This window comes from Oryctolagus cuniculus, chromosome 16, assembly GCF_051225735.1.
Source record: "Oryctolagus cuniculus isolate XC-2025 breed Fujian yellow rabbit chromosome 16, ASM5122573v1, whole genome shotgun sequence".
Classification (NCBI taxonomy): domain Eukaryota; kingdom Metazoa; phylum Chordata; class Mammalia; order Lagomorpha; family Leporidae; genus Oryctolagus; species Oryctolagus cuniculus.
The window spans coordinates 19,945,600-19,959,377 of NC_142882.1; the positions used below are offsets into that span (position 1 = coordinate 19,945,600).

The 13,778-nt window shown below is 72.2% G+C and overlaps 1 protein-coding gene across 1 annotated transcript; it reads left to right on the forward strand.

Annotated features, from left to right (window-relative positions):
• The first annotated feature begins 214 nt into the window (after positions 1–214).
• On the forward strand, positions 215–6,696 carry LSM4 (LSM4 homolog, U6 small nuclear RNA and mRNA degradation associated). Its single transcript, XM_051828941.3, has 7 exons — positions 215–257; positions 1,381–1,475; positions 1,586–1,681; positions 4,553–4,594; positions 4,817–4,915; positions 5,911–6,094; positions 6,278–6,696. Exons 1-7 carry the CDS (start codon positions 215–217, stop codon positions 6,367–6,369), a joined length of 651 nt encoding a protein of 216 aa, XP_051684901.2. The 3' UTR covers positions 6,370–6,696.
• The last annotated feature ends 7,082 nt before the right edge of the window (positions 6,697–13,778 follow it).

The following is a 13,778-nucleotide window of genomic DNA, read 5'->3' on the forward strand; positions in this document are numbered from 1 at the left end:
CGCCCCCGGGGTGACCACAGCCTGTTGGACGTCAGCCCGCCTTTCTACGAGGCTGTGGGGCCGAACGGGGCCCCCACCCAAGCCCACACCCGCCGGTTCCGCCGTCGGGAGAAGCCCGGGGCTGGATCCCGCGTGGGGCGGGTCCCAAAGGCAGCAGGTGGACCTGCAAGACCCGGATGGAGCCTGGCCCGGACCTACCGCCAGCTCCCTGCGCATGCGCACCCTGGGCGGCCGCAGGTGGACCTGCGAGACCCAGCGTGAGCCTGGCCCGGACCGGCCGTCTGGGGAGGAACCAGCGGGCAGAAGCTCTCCCCCCAACCCCCCTCCGTCATTTGACAGGCAGAGCCCCTACCCGCCGCCTCCCAGGTGCCTTGGCGGCATCAGAGCAGAGCCGGGGCTCGAACCAGGGGACTCGAACCAGCGTCGAACCAGCTTACGCCGGCCGGGCCTCTGCCGCAGCAGACCCTGGGTTTCAGCGCCCCAGGCCCCCGCGTAGGAGGGGCCGGGCCTGTGCGCTCCCGCTCCCGGCGCCCGGAGACTCCAGAGAGGGGCAGGCTCTGCCCTGGGCGGGGCCGCGGGGCCTGCGGGGGAGGGGGCTTGAAAGCTAAGGTTATCTGGGGGCAAAAATAAAAAAGCAGAATCCACAAACTCTCTCCTGTGTGCTTTCTCTTCACACCTTTTATTCTTTAAAAACTTTATTTTTGTTTATTTGCAAGACACAGGGACGGGGGAGAATCTTCCACTAGGTGAGGTCAAAGCCAGGAGCTGGGAACTCCTTCCGGGTCGCCGGGGGCCCAAGCAGTGAGCCACGGCTGCTGCTGGCCAGCGTCCGCGTGCGCAGTCCAGCAGGGCCGGGGCTTGAACCCGGGTGCTGAGATGTGGATGGAACCGGGACTTGAACCCAGGGCGCTCGGATATGGCCTGGGCCGGGGCCGGGTTTCGAACCCGGGTGCTCAGATGTGGCCAGGGCCGGGACTCGAACCCGGGCCCTTGGATGTGGCAGGGGCCGGGGCTCGAACCCGGGCCCTTGGATGTGGCAGGGGCCGGGGCTCGAACCCGGGCCCTGGGATGTGGCCGGGGCCGGGACTCGAACCCAGTAAACTAGGATCTGGTCCGCGGGCGTCCTCAAATCCGGGCCACACGCTCACCTGGGGAACCGATCTCTCGAGTCCGCAAACACCTGACGTCACATTGACGTCACCTGCTAGTTCGGGGACTGCGCTGCGCCAGCATCGCTAAGGGCCGCCGGTTCGAGTCCCGGCCGCCCCACTTCCAACCAAGCACAAGAACGAGACCGAGACGCAAACCCGGCGCCATCACGGCCCGGCCCACACCGCGGAGCCCGGGCGACAGGACCGGCTCCTCTCTGCGCATGCGCAGCTACCCACAATGCAGCCGGCGCGCGCTGCTCCGCCCCCTTTTGCATCACTCGCCACGGCACTTTACGGCTCCGTCGCGGATTCTTCTGGCGGGAAGTTAGTCCCACCCCCTCGTGCTTCGAAGACCCGCCCTTCTGTCCGGGGATTGGTTATGCGTCCCCGTCGCCCCGCGGTGACTGGCTCCCGCTCCTGCCACTCCTTTTCAGGCTTGTGGCGCGCGGCGGGGCGGCGACCGGCGGCAGCGTGATCGGCGGCGGCGGCGGCGGAAGTGGCCGGGGAGCCCGGTCCCCGCCGACACCATGGTGAGGGCCGGGCGCCGTCGGGGTCTGACCGGGAGGCGGGGTGCGGCTGGGGGTGGGCACGCGGCCGTCGGCGGCCTTCGGGTTGGGCCGTGGGGGTCGGGGCGGTGCGCTCCGGACGTGCGGGCGCAGCGTCCAGTCCCGCCCCCAGCCCCGAGCCGGGGAAACTGACCCGAGACGGCAGGTGCCTCGCCCGGGGCACCAGTACGTTGTTCTCCGAGGTTCACGGCTGGGCCGCCGTTAATCAAGGCTCAGCAGGTCAGCTGCGCGCTGTCCACTTTCCAGACGGGGAAACTGAGGCCGGAGGGGGCGGGGACCCCGCCGTCGGGCACTGTGGCTCGTGGGTGCCGCTGGGGGCTTCCGGCCCAGGGCAGGGTCCCCAAAGCGGGGCCGTGCGTTTCTCAGAGCCGGGGCCCGGTGGCCGGCGCCCGCTGCACGCCTGACGGCGGGGCTGGCCACCACGGCTGGCGGGCACTGCCCCTGGGAGTCCCCAGCTTCCGCCTGCTGCCGAGTTTCCTGGCCCAGGGGTGCAGGAGTCCTGTGGTCAGGGCGGGGCCTGGGGTGGGGGCGCCCACGGAGGGTCGCCCCGAGTTAGGAGCCCTTGGGTGTCGTCTTTGTCTTTGGTTTTTACGCACTGGAAAGAGAGGGAAAGGCAGGTGCAGAAAAGCCCCAGACGGCTCGGGGCTGGGGCAGAGCCAGGCCAGGAGCTGCACCCGGGTCTCCCACGCAGGTGCCGGCCCCCCCAGGCGCTCCGTCCGGGTCTCCCACGCAGGTGCACGGCCCCAAGGAGCTCCGTCCGCGTCTCCCACGCAGGTGCAGGGCCCCAAGGAGCTCCATCCGGGTCTCCCGCGCAGGTGCAGGGCCCCAAGGAGCTCCGTCCGGGTCTCCCACGCAGGTGCAGGGGCCCGAGCGCTTGGGCCATCTTCCACTGTTTTCCCAGGCGCGTTAGCGGCGAGCTGGGCGGGAAGTGGAGCAGCCGGGACTCGGGATGGGCGCGGGTGTCCCTAGCCGGTCTGCGGGGAAGCGAAGCGCCCTGGGCTGCGCCTGCCCCTCCGCGCGGGCGCTCCTAGTTCCTCCCCTTGGACCTGTGGCTCCCGCTCCTCCCTTTCCTTGGCGGCCGCCGGGCCCGGGGTGGTGCTGCCTTAACCTCCTGCAAATATTTACCCTGGCCCCCGCGCCCGCGCGCCCTCCCGCGGGGGCAGCCTCCACGCCCACTGCGGGTTTTCCAGTCTAGCCGGGGAGACAGGTAATAAACACACGCGATAATTAGACGCCGGCTGCAGCCTATAATGAAATAAACAGCCGCGCGCCCCAGGGTGCCCATTAGCTGGGCCTGGCCCAGGGAGGTGACAGGGGGCGGAGGGAGGCGGCCCCGGGGCTGTGGCTGCCACCTGCCGGGGTCACGGGCCGGGGCGAGCGCCCAGGTGCCTGTGGCGGGGAGAGAAGCCCCACCCCCAGCCAGCGTGAGGCCCTGTGTCCCTGCGCCCCAGCGTGGCTGGCGACACACGGCATCCAGATGACAAGCAGGGGCCGCCCCGCCCCCACCGCCGCCCCCTCTCCACGTGGCCCCTTCTTCCTCCTGAGCCCGGCCTCCAGGAAGCCGGGGCAGGAAGTGGGCTTGGGCCTGGCTTCCTGCTGCCCCCGGCCTCCCCTCCCCCAGGGGCGCTGCTGGGGAGGGCCCGCGGCGGGGGGGGGGTCTCCTCCTAGCTCACGCAGGAGGCTGGGGGGCGCAGGCCATCGCCCACTGGCGGAGCCGCCTTGCGTGGGGCGGGGGTTCCTGCCGGTTGGAGCAGACTCAGGTCCTCTGACGCCCGCGCGGCCCCTGGCAGACCCGGAGGGGGTCCCTCCTGGACAGGTCACGCCCACCCCACCCTGGCCCGGTGACCGGAGCACTGGGTCATCTTCAGCTGTGCCCCGCGCAGGAGCTGCGTCAGAGCCGGGGCTCAGCTCCACAGCGCCCCCAGCTGTCCGCCCGCCGGCTCCCCTGGGGCGGGGGGCTGCCCTGGGACGGACGCGGTCCCTGCGCTTCCGCACACAGGCCAGGGCCCCAGACCATGGCAGGGGGTGGCCCAGGAGCCCCCCGCAGGCGCAGCATCCCGGGAGCACCGGCTCCCTGCGGAGGGCCTGGGAGGCAGCGGGGAGGGGAGGGCCCCGCGCTGGGCCCCCGCCCCCACCGCCCACGCGGGAGACCCGGATGGAGGCCCTGGCTTCGGCCCGGCCTTTAGTTGTTTGAAAGGCAGAGATACGGGCGCCCTGCAGGCCCCAGGCTCCTCCGTGAACTTTCTGAATGCGGTCATATCTGCACCTCAGCTGGGCTCATCCAGCCAGGCGCGTGATTTATTTACTTTATGGGAGGGAGAGAGGTCCCACGTGCGCAGTCACTCCCCAGAGCCCGGAGCGCCATCCCGGGGCTCCCAGCCAGGGCGCGCATGCGCGGGGAGCTGAGCGGGCCCTACCCGGGGGCCCCCAGCCTGGGACGCAGCCGCCCTGACCAGGACGCCCAGCGCACACCCCTGTAAATCCGCGCGGTTATTGGTAAAAATGAGCAGAGCGGGCCTTGCGTAGACCTGAAGTCTTGGCGCGGCCTATGGGCCCTGCGTGGAGCCGTCCCCGCTCGGCCCGGGCCTGCGTGTGTTCTGGAATGTTCTCTCTGCACAGCGGGCTCCTTCTGCACGTGGGCCGCCTGGGGCGAGGCAACGGGCCCGCAGGTGCTGCCCAGGGCACGGAGAGAGGTCAGGGTGGCCGCGCTGGGGCGTGGGCGTGGCCGCCGGGGGGTGGGGCTTCTCTGGCAGAACGACGGGGGGGGGGGGGGGAGTTTGGGGTTTCTGGGATGCCGCCCCGGGCCGCACAGTCCCTGGCACGCTTGCCTTTCAGCTTCCCCTGTCGCTGCTGAAGACGGCGCAGAACCACCCCATGGTGAGTGTGCGGGGGCCCTCCCGCCCTCCCGTGCGCAGCCCTGCGCCCGCAGCAGCCGGGAGCTCCCTCCAGTCCCCCGCGTGGGTGGGGGGTGGGCGGCAGGGGGCGCAGGGACTTGGGCTGGGGTGCGCACGCGCGGGAGGTGGTCCACGGGCCTCGCGGGGTCGCAGGGCCAAGCCGGGCCCCCCGGGCGTCTACACCTGCGGCCCCGACTCCCGGCAGCTGGTGGAGCTGAAGAACGGGGAGACGTACAACGGGCACCTGGTCAGCTGCGACAACTGGATGAACATCAACCTGCGGGAGGTGATCTGCACGTCCAGGGTGAGGCCCGCGCCGCCCCGCCCCCCTGCTGCCCCGCCCCGTGGGCGTCACCCGGCCAGCAGGAGGAGGGCAGTGCCCCCACCGCCGGGACCTACCGGGTGATGTGGGAGGGGCGGGGCGGCTCCCCAGGACCCACTGAGGGCCTCCCCCCGGGCTGTGAGCCCCTGCAGACCCCGGGGTGGCCGCCAGGCCTGGGCTGCCCCGCCTCCCGGTGGGAGGTGCTGGGTCAGACCCCGGGGTGGGGTGGGGTGGGGTGGGAGGGACCCGGCGCCTCCCCAGGGTTGGCTCAGCCCCCGGGCCCTGCTTCCAGATCCCCGGCGCCCGCGGGGAGGAGTGACGTCCCGGCCTGTCCTTGGCCACTGTGGAGCCAGCGTGGCGCTGGAGCTGGGCCCCATGGGACCGCCCTACTTGTGTCTGGCTGGCCTTGGGGTCCCCACTGGGAGCCCGCCCTCAGCGGCCTCGGCCGGCGACGCCCACCCAGCCGCCCGGGGAGCAGCTGACCGGAGGGGGGGTTCTGGCCGGGAACAGCGCCTGCAGGCACCGTGCGGGGCTGGTGGCCAGGGCGGGGCCGGTCCCGAGCTGTGTGGACCTTGTCCCTGTGCAGGGGCCCGGGCGGGGGTGTGGCCGGGAAGTGCCAGGATTGCATCTGTGGGACAGGGGCACACAGGGCTGTGGGGTGGGGGCGGGGCGTGCTGGGGGTGCCCCTCTCGGCCCACGGCACCGGTCACTGCCCCGCTGGGCCGTGGCTCCGTCGGTGCCCTGCTCAGGCCCAGAGACAGCTCTAGAAGGGGGGCTGTGGGCAGGGGGAGTGGGGGGTGGGAGAGACCCAAGCAGCCTCACTGGGGGCGGGGCTTCCTGGCTGCCCAGGGGCCAGACAGGCCCTGCGCGGGGGGGGGGGGGGGCGCCCGGGGGGGGGGCGCCCCCCAGCCTCGGCCCTGGCCGCAGCTCAGGGACCCTCCGCCGGGCCGGGCGTTGACGCGCTGCCTCCGGCCCAGGACGGGGACAAGTTCTGGCGGATGCCCGAGTGCTACATCCGCGGCAGCACCATCAAGTACCTGCGCATCCCGGACGAGATCATCGACATGGTCAAGGAGGAGGTGGTGGCCAAGGGCCGCGGGCGCGGGGGCCTGCAGCAGCAGAAACAGCAGAAGGGCCGCGGCCTGGGCGGCGCCGGGCGAGGTGCGGGCAGGGCTGGGCGGGGCGGGGGAGGTGCGGGCGGGGGGGGGGGAGCGGTGCTCCCCTAGGCCCTCAAGCCCTGGTCCTGGCCAGTGGCGGAGCCCCTGTCCTCCCTGGGCCCTTGTCCCGGCCCCCGCCGCACAGCTGGGGAAGCTGAGGCCAAGCCGCCTCTGTCCGTCCCTGCAGGTGTGTTTGGCGGCCGGGGCCGAGGCGGGATCCCAGGCACTGGCCGAGGCCAGCCAGAGAAGAAGCCGGGCCGGCAGGCGGGCAAGCAGTGAGCCGCGCCCCCCGAGACCGAAGCCCTGCCCCGCTGCGGGACCCTCTCCTTCCGGCCGGGCCGCCTCGCCCCCCCCCCCAGTGTGGACACCTGTGTGGTGGTGTTGGTTTTGTGAAGCCCCCGCCCCGAGGCCGGCCCGGCTCCGTGGATAGCTCCGTGGATAGCCCGGCCTGCACCTGCTGGCACGGCCCAGGGCCGGCCCCTCCCGCACGGCGACAGGCCCGCGGGGGCCGTAGTGTCGCCTTCCAGACGGAGTGGACGGGGCCGGCCCATGCGCCTTTGCTTCCATTTCTCTGTGTTCTGAAAATAAAGCCCAGTCCAGCCTCAAGGCCCCTCGGCTTGCGTCCGCCCTGCAGCCCTTGGGCCCCAGGAGACCACATCTGGGGGCCCCGACCCGGCCTGGGGGCTCCACAGGGGCTGGGGGGGTCTCCCGAGCTCCTGGCCCGGCTTGTCCTGCGGCCCCTCCCGTCTTGATAGAGAGTCGGGGAGGGGGCACCCTGGCTGGAGCCACTGTCCGGCCCGCTGCCCCCTCTCTGTTTTCCCACCAGGTGTCACCTTGGTGATCGCCCCCCAACCTCAGGGGGGGCAGGGGTTCCGGTCACGGCCGGGGGGGGGTGACGCAGGGGAGGCCTGGGTCCCCGCTTGGGCGTTCTCCGGTCACGGCCGGCCGAGGCCCGTCTGGAGGGGCGACAGCATTGGAGGGACGTAAGTGCAGCCCCCACGGCTTGGGGCTCCCGGCTCTGCGGCCCACAGCTCCGTGGTGGCGGCGTCTTAGGGGCCGGCGCCGTGGCTCAGCGGGTGAAGCTCCGCCTCGACCCCCCAGGACCGCTGGTTCCAGTCCCGGCTGCTCCCAGCCAACGCACCTGCCATCCTCGCGCGAGCCCCTGATGGAGCGCCTGGCTCCTGGGCGGTGCAGCCGCCTGGGGAGTGGCCCAGCGGATGGAAGGCCTCTCTCCCTCCCTGCCCCCCACTTTGTGGTTTTGTAGCCTGCTACCCCAGGAGTGGGGAGACGCTGATCCGGCCCCCCCTGGTCCCTACAGCTGCCTGAACTCCGCTGGTGACAAAAGCGAAGGGTGGAGATGGCGCTGGGGGTCTGGGTGGGAGTGGGGGCCCAGGAAGCCTCTCCCTGCACATGGGTGCGCGAGGCGGCCGTGGCCCCCGCCTTGCAGCCTGGACCGGCCCACCCCGCCCCCTGGGCCAAGCACGCGCGCCCCTGCCTCTAGGGCGCGAGTCCGCGAAGGCAGGGGCAGAGGGTCTCGGAGGAGGGGGCGGGGCTCAGGGAGGCCTCGCTGGGCTGGGGGTGGGGCCCCTTCCTCCCTTCCCCTTCCCAGGACGCCCACAGTCGGGGGCCGGGGACGTCTTGGAGGGGTTCCCAGGGCCCGCGCCTGCGTCATCTCGGCTCCCAGCCCAGTGACGCGAGCCACGCGGCCCCCTCGCGCGCCCCGGTCGCCTACGCCGCGGTGGCTCGGGCGCGGCAGCCTTCCTGAGCCCCGTGCGGGGACGGCCCCTGGCTTCAGCCGCCTTCCAAGAAGCCCCCTCCCCCTGCGCAAGAAGAGAAACCAAAAGCGCGGGCGAGGCCCTGACACGCGGGGACTAACAGCTCCCAGCCGCCCGCAAGCCTGCGCCCACGGCGCCCGCCCGGGCTGAAGGGGCTTCCCGCCCGCCCCCGGGGACGTGACGCAGCCCCCAGGCCGCAGCCAGAGCAGGACGCCCCCCCTCCCGCCGCCGCCGCTGACTCCGCCTCTCCTGGGGCCGGGGCCAGGGACGCCGAGGCCGGGCTGGCCTTGAGCAGGGGGCCCCAGCGGCAGCAGGGGGGAAGCACCGGTCGCCCGACCCCCGCCCGGCATCGTGGCTGCCCCACACGCGGCTCCGCCCCCTGCCACCTCCCTCCCCACCGCCCTCAGTGTGTGTGCCAGGACGCGTCCCCTGCCGCCCCTCCGTGAGCAAGGCGGACGCGTGAACGCCACAGGGGGACCCAGGGGCGGGCTCGCGGCGAGGCGCAGCGATGGCCGGGGACGGAGGGTGCCGTCCGAGCCGCGCCGGGGAGGGGAGGGGAGGCGGCTCTCGGGGGAGGCGCGACTTGTGCAAAGGCCCGGTGCCCAGCGCACACCGGAACAAAGGGACGGGGAGGGGGAGGGGTGCATCGCTGGGTAAAACGGGAGCCGCAGCGGGTTCTGGAACTGTCGGGGGCACAGGGGATGTCCCCGGGGCCGCGAGCTGCTGTGGCCGCCCCCTGGGGGAGGACCAGCGTCTGCCTTGGCTGTTGGCGTCCTGAGTCTCACAGGAGACCGAGGGCCACGGCTGAGACCCCCGCCCCTAAGCTGCTCCCTAAACCTGGCGCCTCCCAGGGGTCTCCTCATCACCGAGTGTGCTCCCAAACCCGCTCACGGCCCCAGCACAGAGAGGCTGAGCCAGCAGCCCCAGGTCACACAGCAAACAGCAAAGGACCCGCGCCTGCCGCCCCGTGCACCTGACACCGGCACCTCCTCACTCAGCCCTGCCCGGCCCAGAACTGACTGCGCCCCGGGGCCACGCGGCATCCGCTCCTGCTTGGAGGTGCCGGAGAAGGAAAGCCGGGGTGTGCCTCAGTTTCCCCCACTGCTCAGCGGGAACAGCGGCAGCCCCTTTGGGAGGGTGCCAGGAACCTCTCAGGGCCGGCCTGCTATACAGCAGGCGCCCACTCATTGCAGGAGGACACTGGGGCCTCATCCACACACCGGCGGCGTGTCCAGAGCCTCACCGAGGGCGCTTTGCGTCTTTTCCAGCTGTGGGGGGTCCACGCGACCGGCAGGACCCCCGGCCCCAACCCCGGCATGGACGGCAGCCAGACCACTGGCCCGGGGCCACCGCGCACTGACCTCGGGGGCCCTGGAGCCCGCCCCTCCCTCCCGGGCCGGCTCTGCGGCTGCCCAGCGGTGACTCACCCGGCCCGCCTCAGCTGGAACCAGGCACCGAGTACTGACCCAGCGCGGGCCGGGAGTGGCCGTGGAAATATTTCAGGGCTGCCCTCAGTGCCTAAAAATACTCGTCCTGGTCCTCCTCCCCCTCCCCGCACCCGGGGGCCGCACCCCCCTTCCAGTTCCCAGAGTCCAACGGTGCGGGGTGCGGTCGGCTGCCCCCCACACCCCTGAAAGCTTTGGCGGCTGGGGCTCCCTGCATCGTCTGGGCTCGGCGGTGGCTGGGGCAGGCCCCTGGGACAGACGCCCGCCTTGCTCAGAGCCCTTGAACTTGGAGCTCAGAGTCTCCTCCTTCCCTGGGGAGGGCCGTGGAATGTCCCCAGCTCCCAGGCACCAAATGTCTCCACTCGGACTCCTGGACACCCCCACCCCCCGGGGGGGGGGCTCCCTGACCTTCCTGGAGACTGGGGGAGGGGAAGGGAGCAGATTGGGGCTGGGATTCAACCCACTGGTGTGGGAGGCAGCTATGGGGGGAGAGCAGGTGCAAAGGCCCTGGGGTGGGCGTGGGGGTGTTAGCAATGCAGCAGGCAGCCACTGAGCAAAGTGAGGGAGAGGGCACTGGGCATGGGCTGGCATGGGGCAGAGAGAGAGAGAGAGAGGTCTTCCATCCGCTGGTTCACTCCCCAGATGGCCGCAATGGCCGGAGCTGTGCTGATCCGAGGCCAGGAGCCAGGAGCTCCATCCGGGTCTCCCCCGCGGGTGCAGGTGTCTAAGGACTCGGGCCACCTTCCGCTGCTCCTGGAGAGCGGAGACTTGAACCCTGGCCATCTGATGCGGGCGACCACTGCTAAGCCCACGGCCTCCCGCACCCCCGCCTGGGCATTTGCTATCCGTGGAGTCCACACTGCGTGGCCTGTGTGTGCAGTGTCAGGGTTTCGGGGTTCAGCCACGCGGTAGCAGGGGTCACCTCCGCCGTGTGACAGACCCCAGACCCACTCATCTGCCAAAGGGGCCCTGGGGCTGTCTGTAAGAAAAGATATGTTCGCGTGCAACAGGTGCCGTTACAGGCTTGGGCCCCAGCCCAGCCCAGGCCTCGCAGGGAGGCCCCAGCGCTGTGCCCGTGCGCCCATTTCCCAGCTGGGAGACGCGAGGGCACAGCCGGCAGGCAGGAGGTGAAGGCCATGGGGATGTGCAAAGGCCCCGGGGTGGGCACGCGTCGGGGCACTGGAGGGAGAGCTGGGGCAGCTGACGGCCCCTGTGAGACAAAGCCAGGGAGAGACTGAGGGACCCCGAAGTGGGTCGCCCCCAGCGCATCCCAGCCCCCTGCGTGCACTCCTGTGCCCGGAACCATGGCAGCCGGCGCCCCCGAAATGCTGGGCGGATGATGGACAGGTGGGGGTGGGGGAGTGGGCACTGCCTGGCGCTCCTCCCCCCGGGGGGGGGCGGAGGCTGCAGGTGGGCGAGCACCCACCCGCAGGGGGGCCAGTCGGGTACCAGATGCGGCCTCTGCGGCTGAGTCAGCGTCGCCATGGCAACCCGGGCCTCCGGATGCGCTCCGGGCACAGCCCCCGCGTCACCGCTGCCTCCTCCCAGGGGGCAGGGGCACAGCTATTTTTAGCCAGGTGTGGGGGGCCACCCTCAGGGACCACAGTGCCCACTCCGCGTCTTAGGATGGGAGGGGGTGGAACGCGGTGGAGCAGCAGGTGCCCAGCAGAGCCAGGCAGGGTGCAAGGGAGCCCCGGGGGAGGGGGCACTCACAGCAGGACAGGGGTCCTGGGACCCTGGGCACCCCCAGGCACTGTGTACTGACCCAGCTGCCCCGGGACCCCCTCCCTTCTCACCCCACTCAGGCCTCCCCCCCCAGGCTCCTGCCTTCCTGCCCCAGGGCCTTTGCACTGCCATTCTCGCTTTTGCGGCGGGACTTTCCTGCGCTCTCTGAACTCCCATGGTGCCCCGCAGCCCCCCACGCTGTGATCGCCCTGGTCTGCGTGGTCTGACCTCACATGACCCAGTGTAGGGACCGACGCGGCGGCTCCCGGGGGACCCCCGTGTTCCTGCCCACCAGCCTACTCCAGCCCCAGGCCACCTGGCCTCTCCCACGCCTTCCTCCTAGTTCCCGCCAGGTCACTAACTCCCCGGGGGTTTTCTTTAGCCCAGCCCGGCCCGGCCCAGAACCTGGGGTCAGCGGGAGCCCGGCCTGGCCTAGGGTGGGGGTGGGGCGGGACTGGACTCCTCCGGGGACCCTGGTGGGGAAGGGGTTAACCTGCGCCCCGTCCCCTTCCCCCAGTCCTGCATTTAATTAAGGGCCCGGCGGGTGGGGGCGGGGGACGCGGGGCCCGCAGCGGGGGAGGGGAGCCAGCCTGGGGTTCGCGCCCTGCGCCTGCCAGCGGCCCCCGTTGCGGCCCCCGCCTGGCGGGCTTGGAGTCCCCGCCCCTCCCCCAGGGGCCGGCCGGGGGCGACTGGGTGGGGGCCCGAGGGAGCGAACCCACGCGACGCCCTCCGCCCGCCCAACTGGGCGCCCGGGAAGCTGCCCCGGGAGGATGGGACACCCCCGCCCCCACGGCGAGGCCGCGCGCGCCCCGGCCGTCCGCGTCTACGCAGCCCCGCCTGGCCCTGACGTCGGCGCTGACGCCACCCGGGCCTCGAGTCCGGCCGGGCGCGCGCGGGTTAACCCCTTCGCGGCCGCGGGGTGCGCGGCGCCCTGCTCCGCTCCCCGGGACCCTCGCCGCCGCCAGGGCTGGGGTGGGGGTGGGGCCCGCGCGTGGGCAGCGACCCCCGCCCGCAATGCGCGTCCCGCCCCGCAGCGAGCTCGGCCCCCTCCGGCCTGGCCGCGACCCCCGTGGGGCTGGGCGCGCTCGCGGGGGTGGGGGTTCCCTCCCTCCGCCCCCGCGGGTCGCCGAGAGGCGAAGACCCCGAGCCCCGCCCTGCGCCGGGGGAAGTGAGACCGGGCCCTCCCCCGCATTCCTGCCACTTCCTCTAGCGCCCGCGTCGGGGAGGGGGAGGGGGAGGGGCGGCGGGCGTGGGAGTGGGGGACCCGGTCTGGGGCCGAGGCCGGGGGATCGGCCCGGGTCCCCCCCGGGGGGGGGGCGCCACGCCTGCCCCTCCCTGCGGCCCCCTGTTGCGTCACCCACGCGGACCCTGGCCGCCCCACCCGCTGCCCCGCGCCCCGGGACGGCCGCCTGCCTCGCTCCCGGCCCACCCACTCCCGCGGGGCCCCAGCTCCCGCCCCGCGCGCAGGCGCACACCCCGAGAAGTCCCCACCCCCAGCTCCCCTGGCTCCAGGTTCGCGTCCCCCGCGCAGCCCGCCTTGGCCCCGAGGCCAGCCGCCTGGATTCGACGTCCGTCCGAAGGCGCGAGCTGCTGGCGCCCTCAGTTTACCCGCCTGTGAAAGGGCACAGGAATGATGTCCGGAGACCCTGGCTTCGCCGGCGCGCGCAGGGGCCCTGGAGACTGTGGGTGGCGGCAGCCCCAGGCCTGAGGCAGGGGAGGGACCCGGAATCCCCCCAGAGAAGAAGGGGGGGTTCCTCTCCTCCTGCCCCCCCCCCCGCAGATTTGCCCCCAGCGCTGGGGTTCAGCGGCTGTGCAGGGACTCCCGGGGAAGCCAGGGGCAGCCGTTGCCCTCTTGCCTTTTATTTATTTATTTATTTTGACAGGCCGAGTGGACAGTGAGAGAGAGAGACAGAGAGAAAGGTCTTCCTTTGCCGTTGGTTCACCCTCCAATGGCCGCCGTGGCCAGCGAGCTGCGGCCGGCGCACCGCGCTGATCCTATGGCAGGAGCCAGGTGCTTCTCCTGGTCTCCCATGGGGTGCAGGGCCCAAGCACTTGGGCCATCCTCCACTGCACTCCCGGGCCACAGCAGAGAGCTGGCCTGGAAGAGGGGCAACCGGGACAGAATCTGGCGCCCCGACCGGGACTAGAACCCGGTGTGCCGGCGCCGCAGGTGGAGGATTAGCCTAGTGAGCCGCGGCGCCGGCCACCTTTTTTTAAAAAAGTTTTATTTTGAGAGAGAGAGAGAGGGAGAGGTCCTCCATCCGCTGGGTCACTCCCCAAATGGCCGCAGCGGCCAGGGCTGGGCCAGGCCGAAGCCAGGAGCTCCATCCGGGTCTCCCACACAGGTGCAGAGGCCCCAGGGCTCGGCCATCGCTGCTGCTTTCCCAGGCCACAGCAGGGAGCGGGACCGGAAGTGGAGCGGCCGGGACTCGAACCTGCGTCCCCGGAAGCCGCTGCGGCACAGCGCGGCCCCTGTACGGGGTCTCAGTCGGCATCAGGTTCTCCGGGTCCGTCCGCGCGGTAGCAGGGGTCGGGCCTCAGCCCTTGTCCTGTCCGGTGGCCGCGTCTGGCCCTGGGGCCCCCTCCCCCCCCCTTCCTGTGGCTCCATCCACGTCCCCAACATGGGCAGCAGGGTGGTGGTGGGGGGAACCTGAGCGGTCAAGGTCATGGTCAGGGCTGCCTCCCACGGCGCGCATGCGCAGGGAGCCAGCTCAGAAAGCCAGGACTTGGGGACTCGGACTGG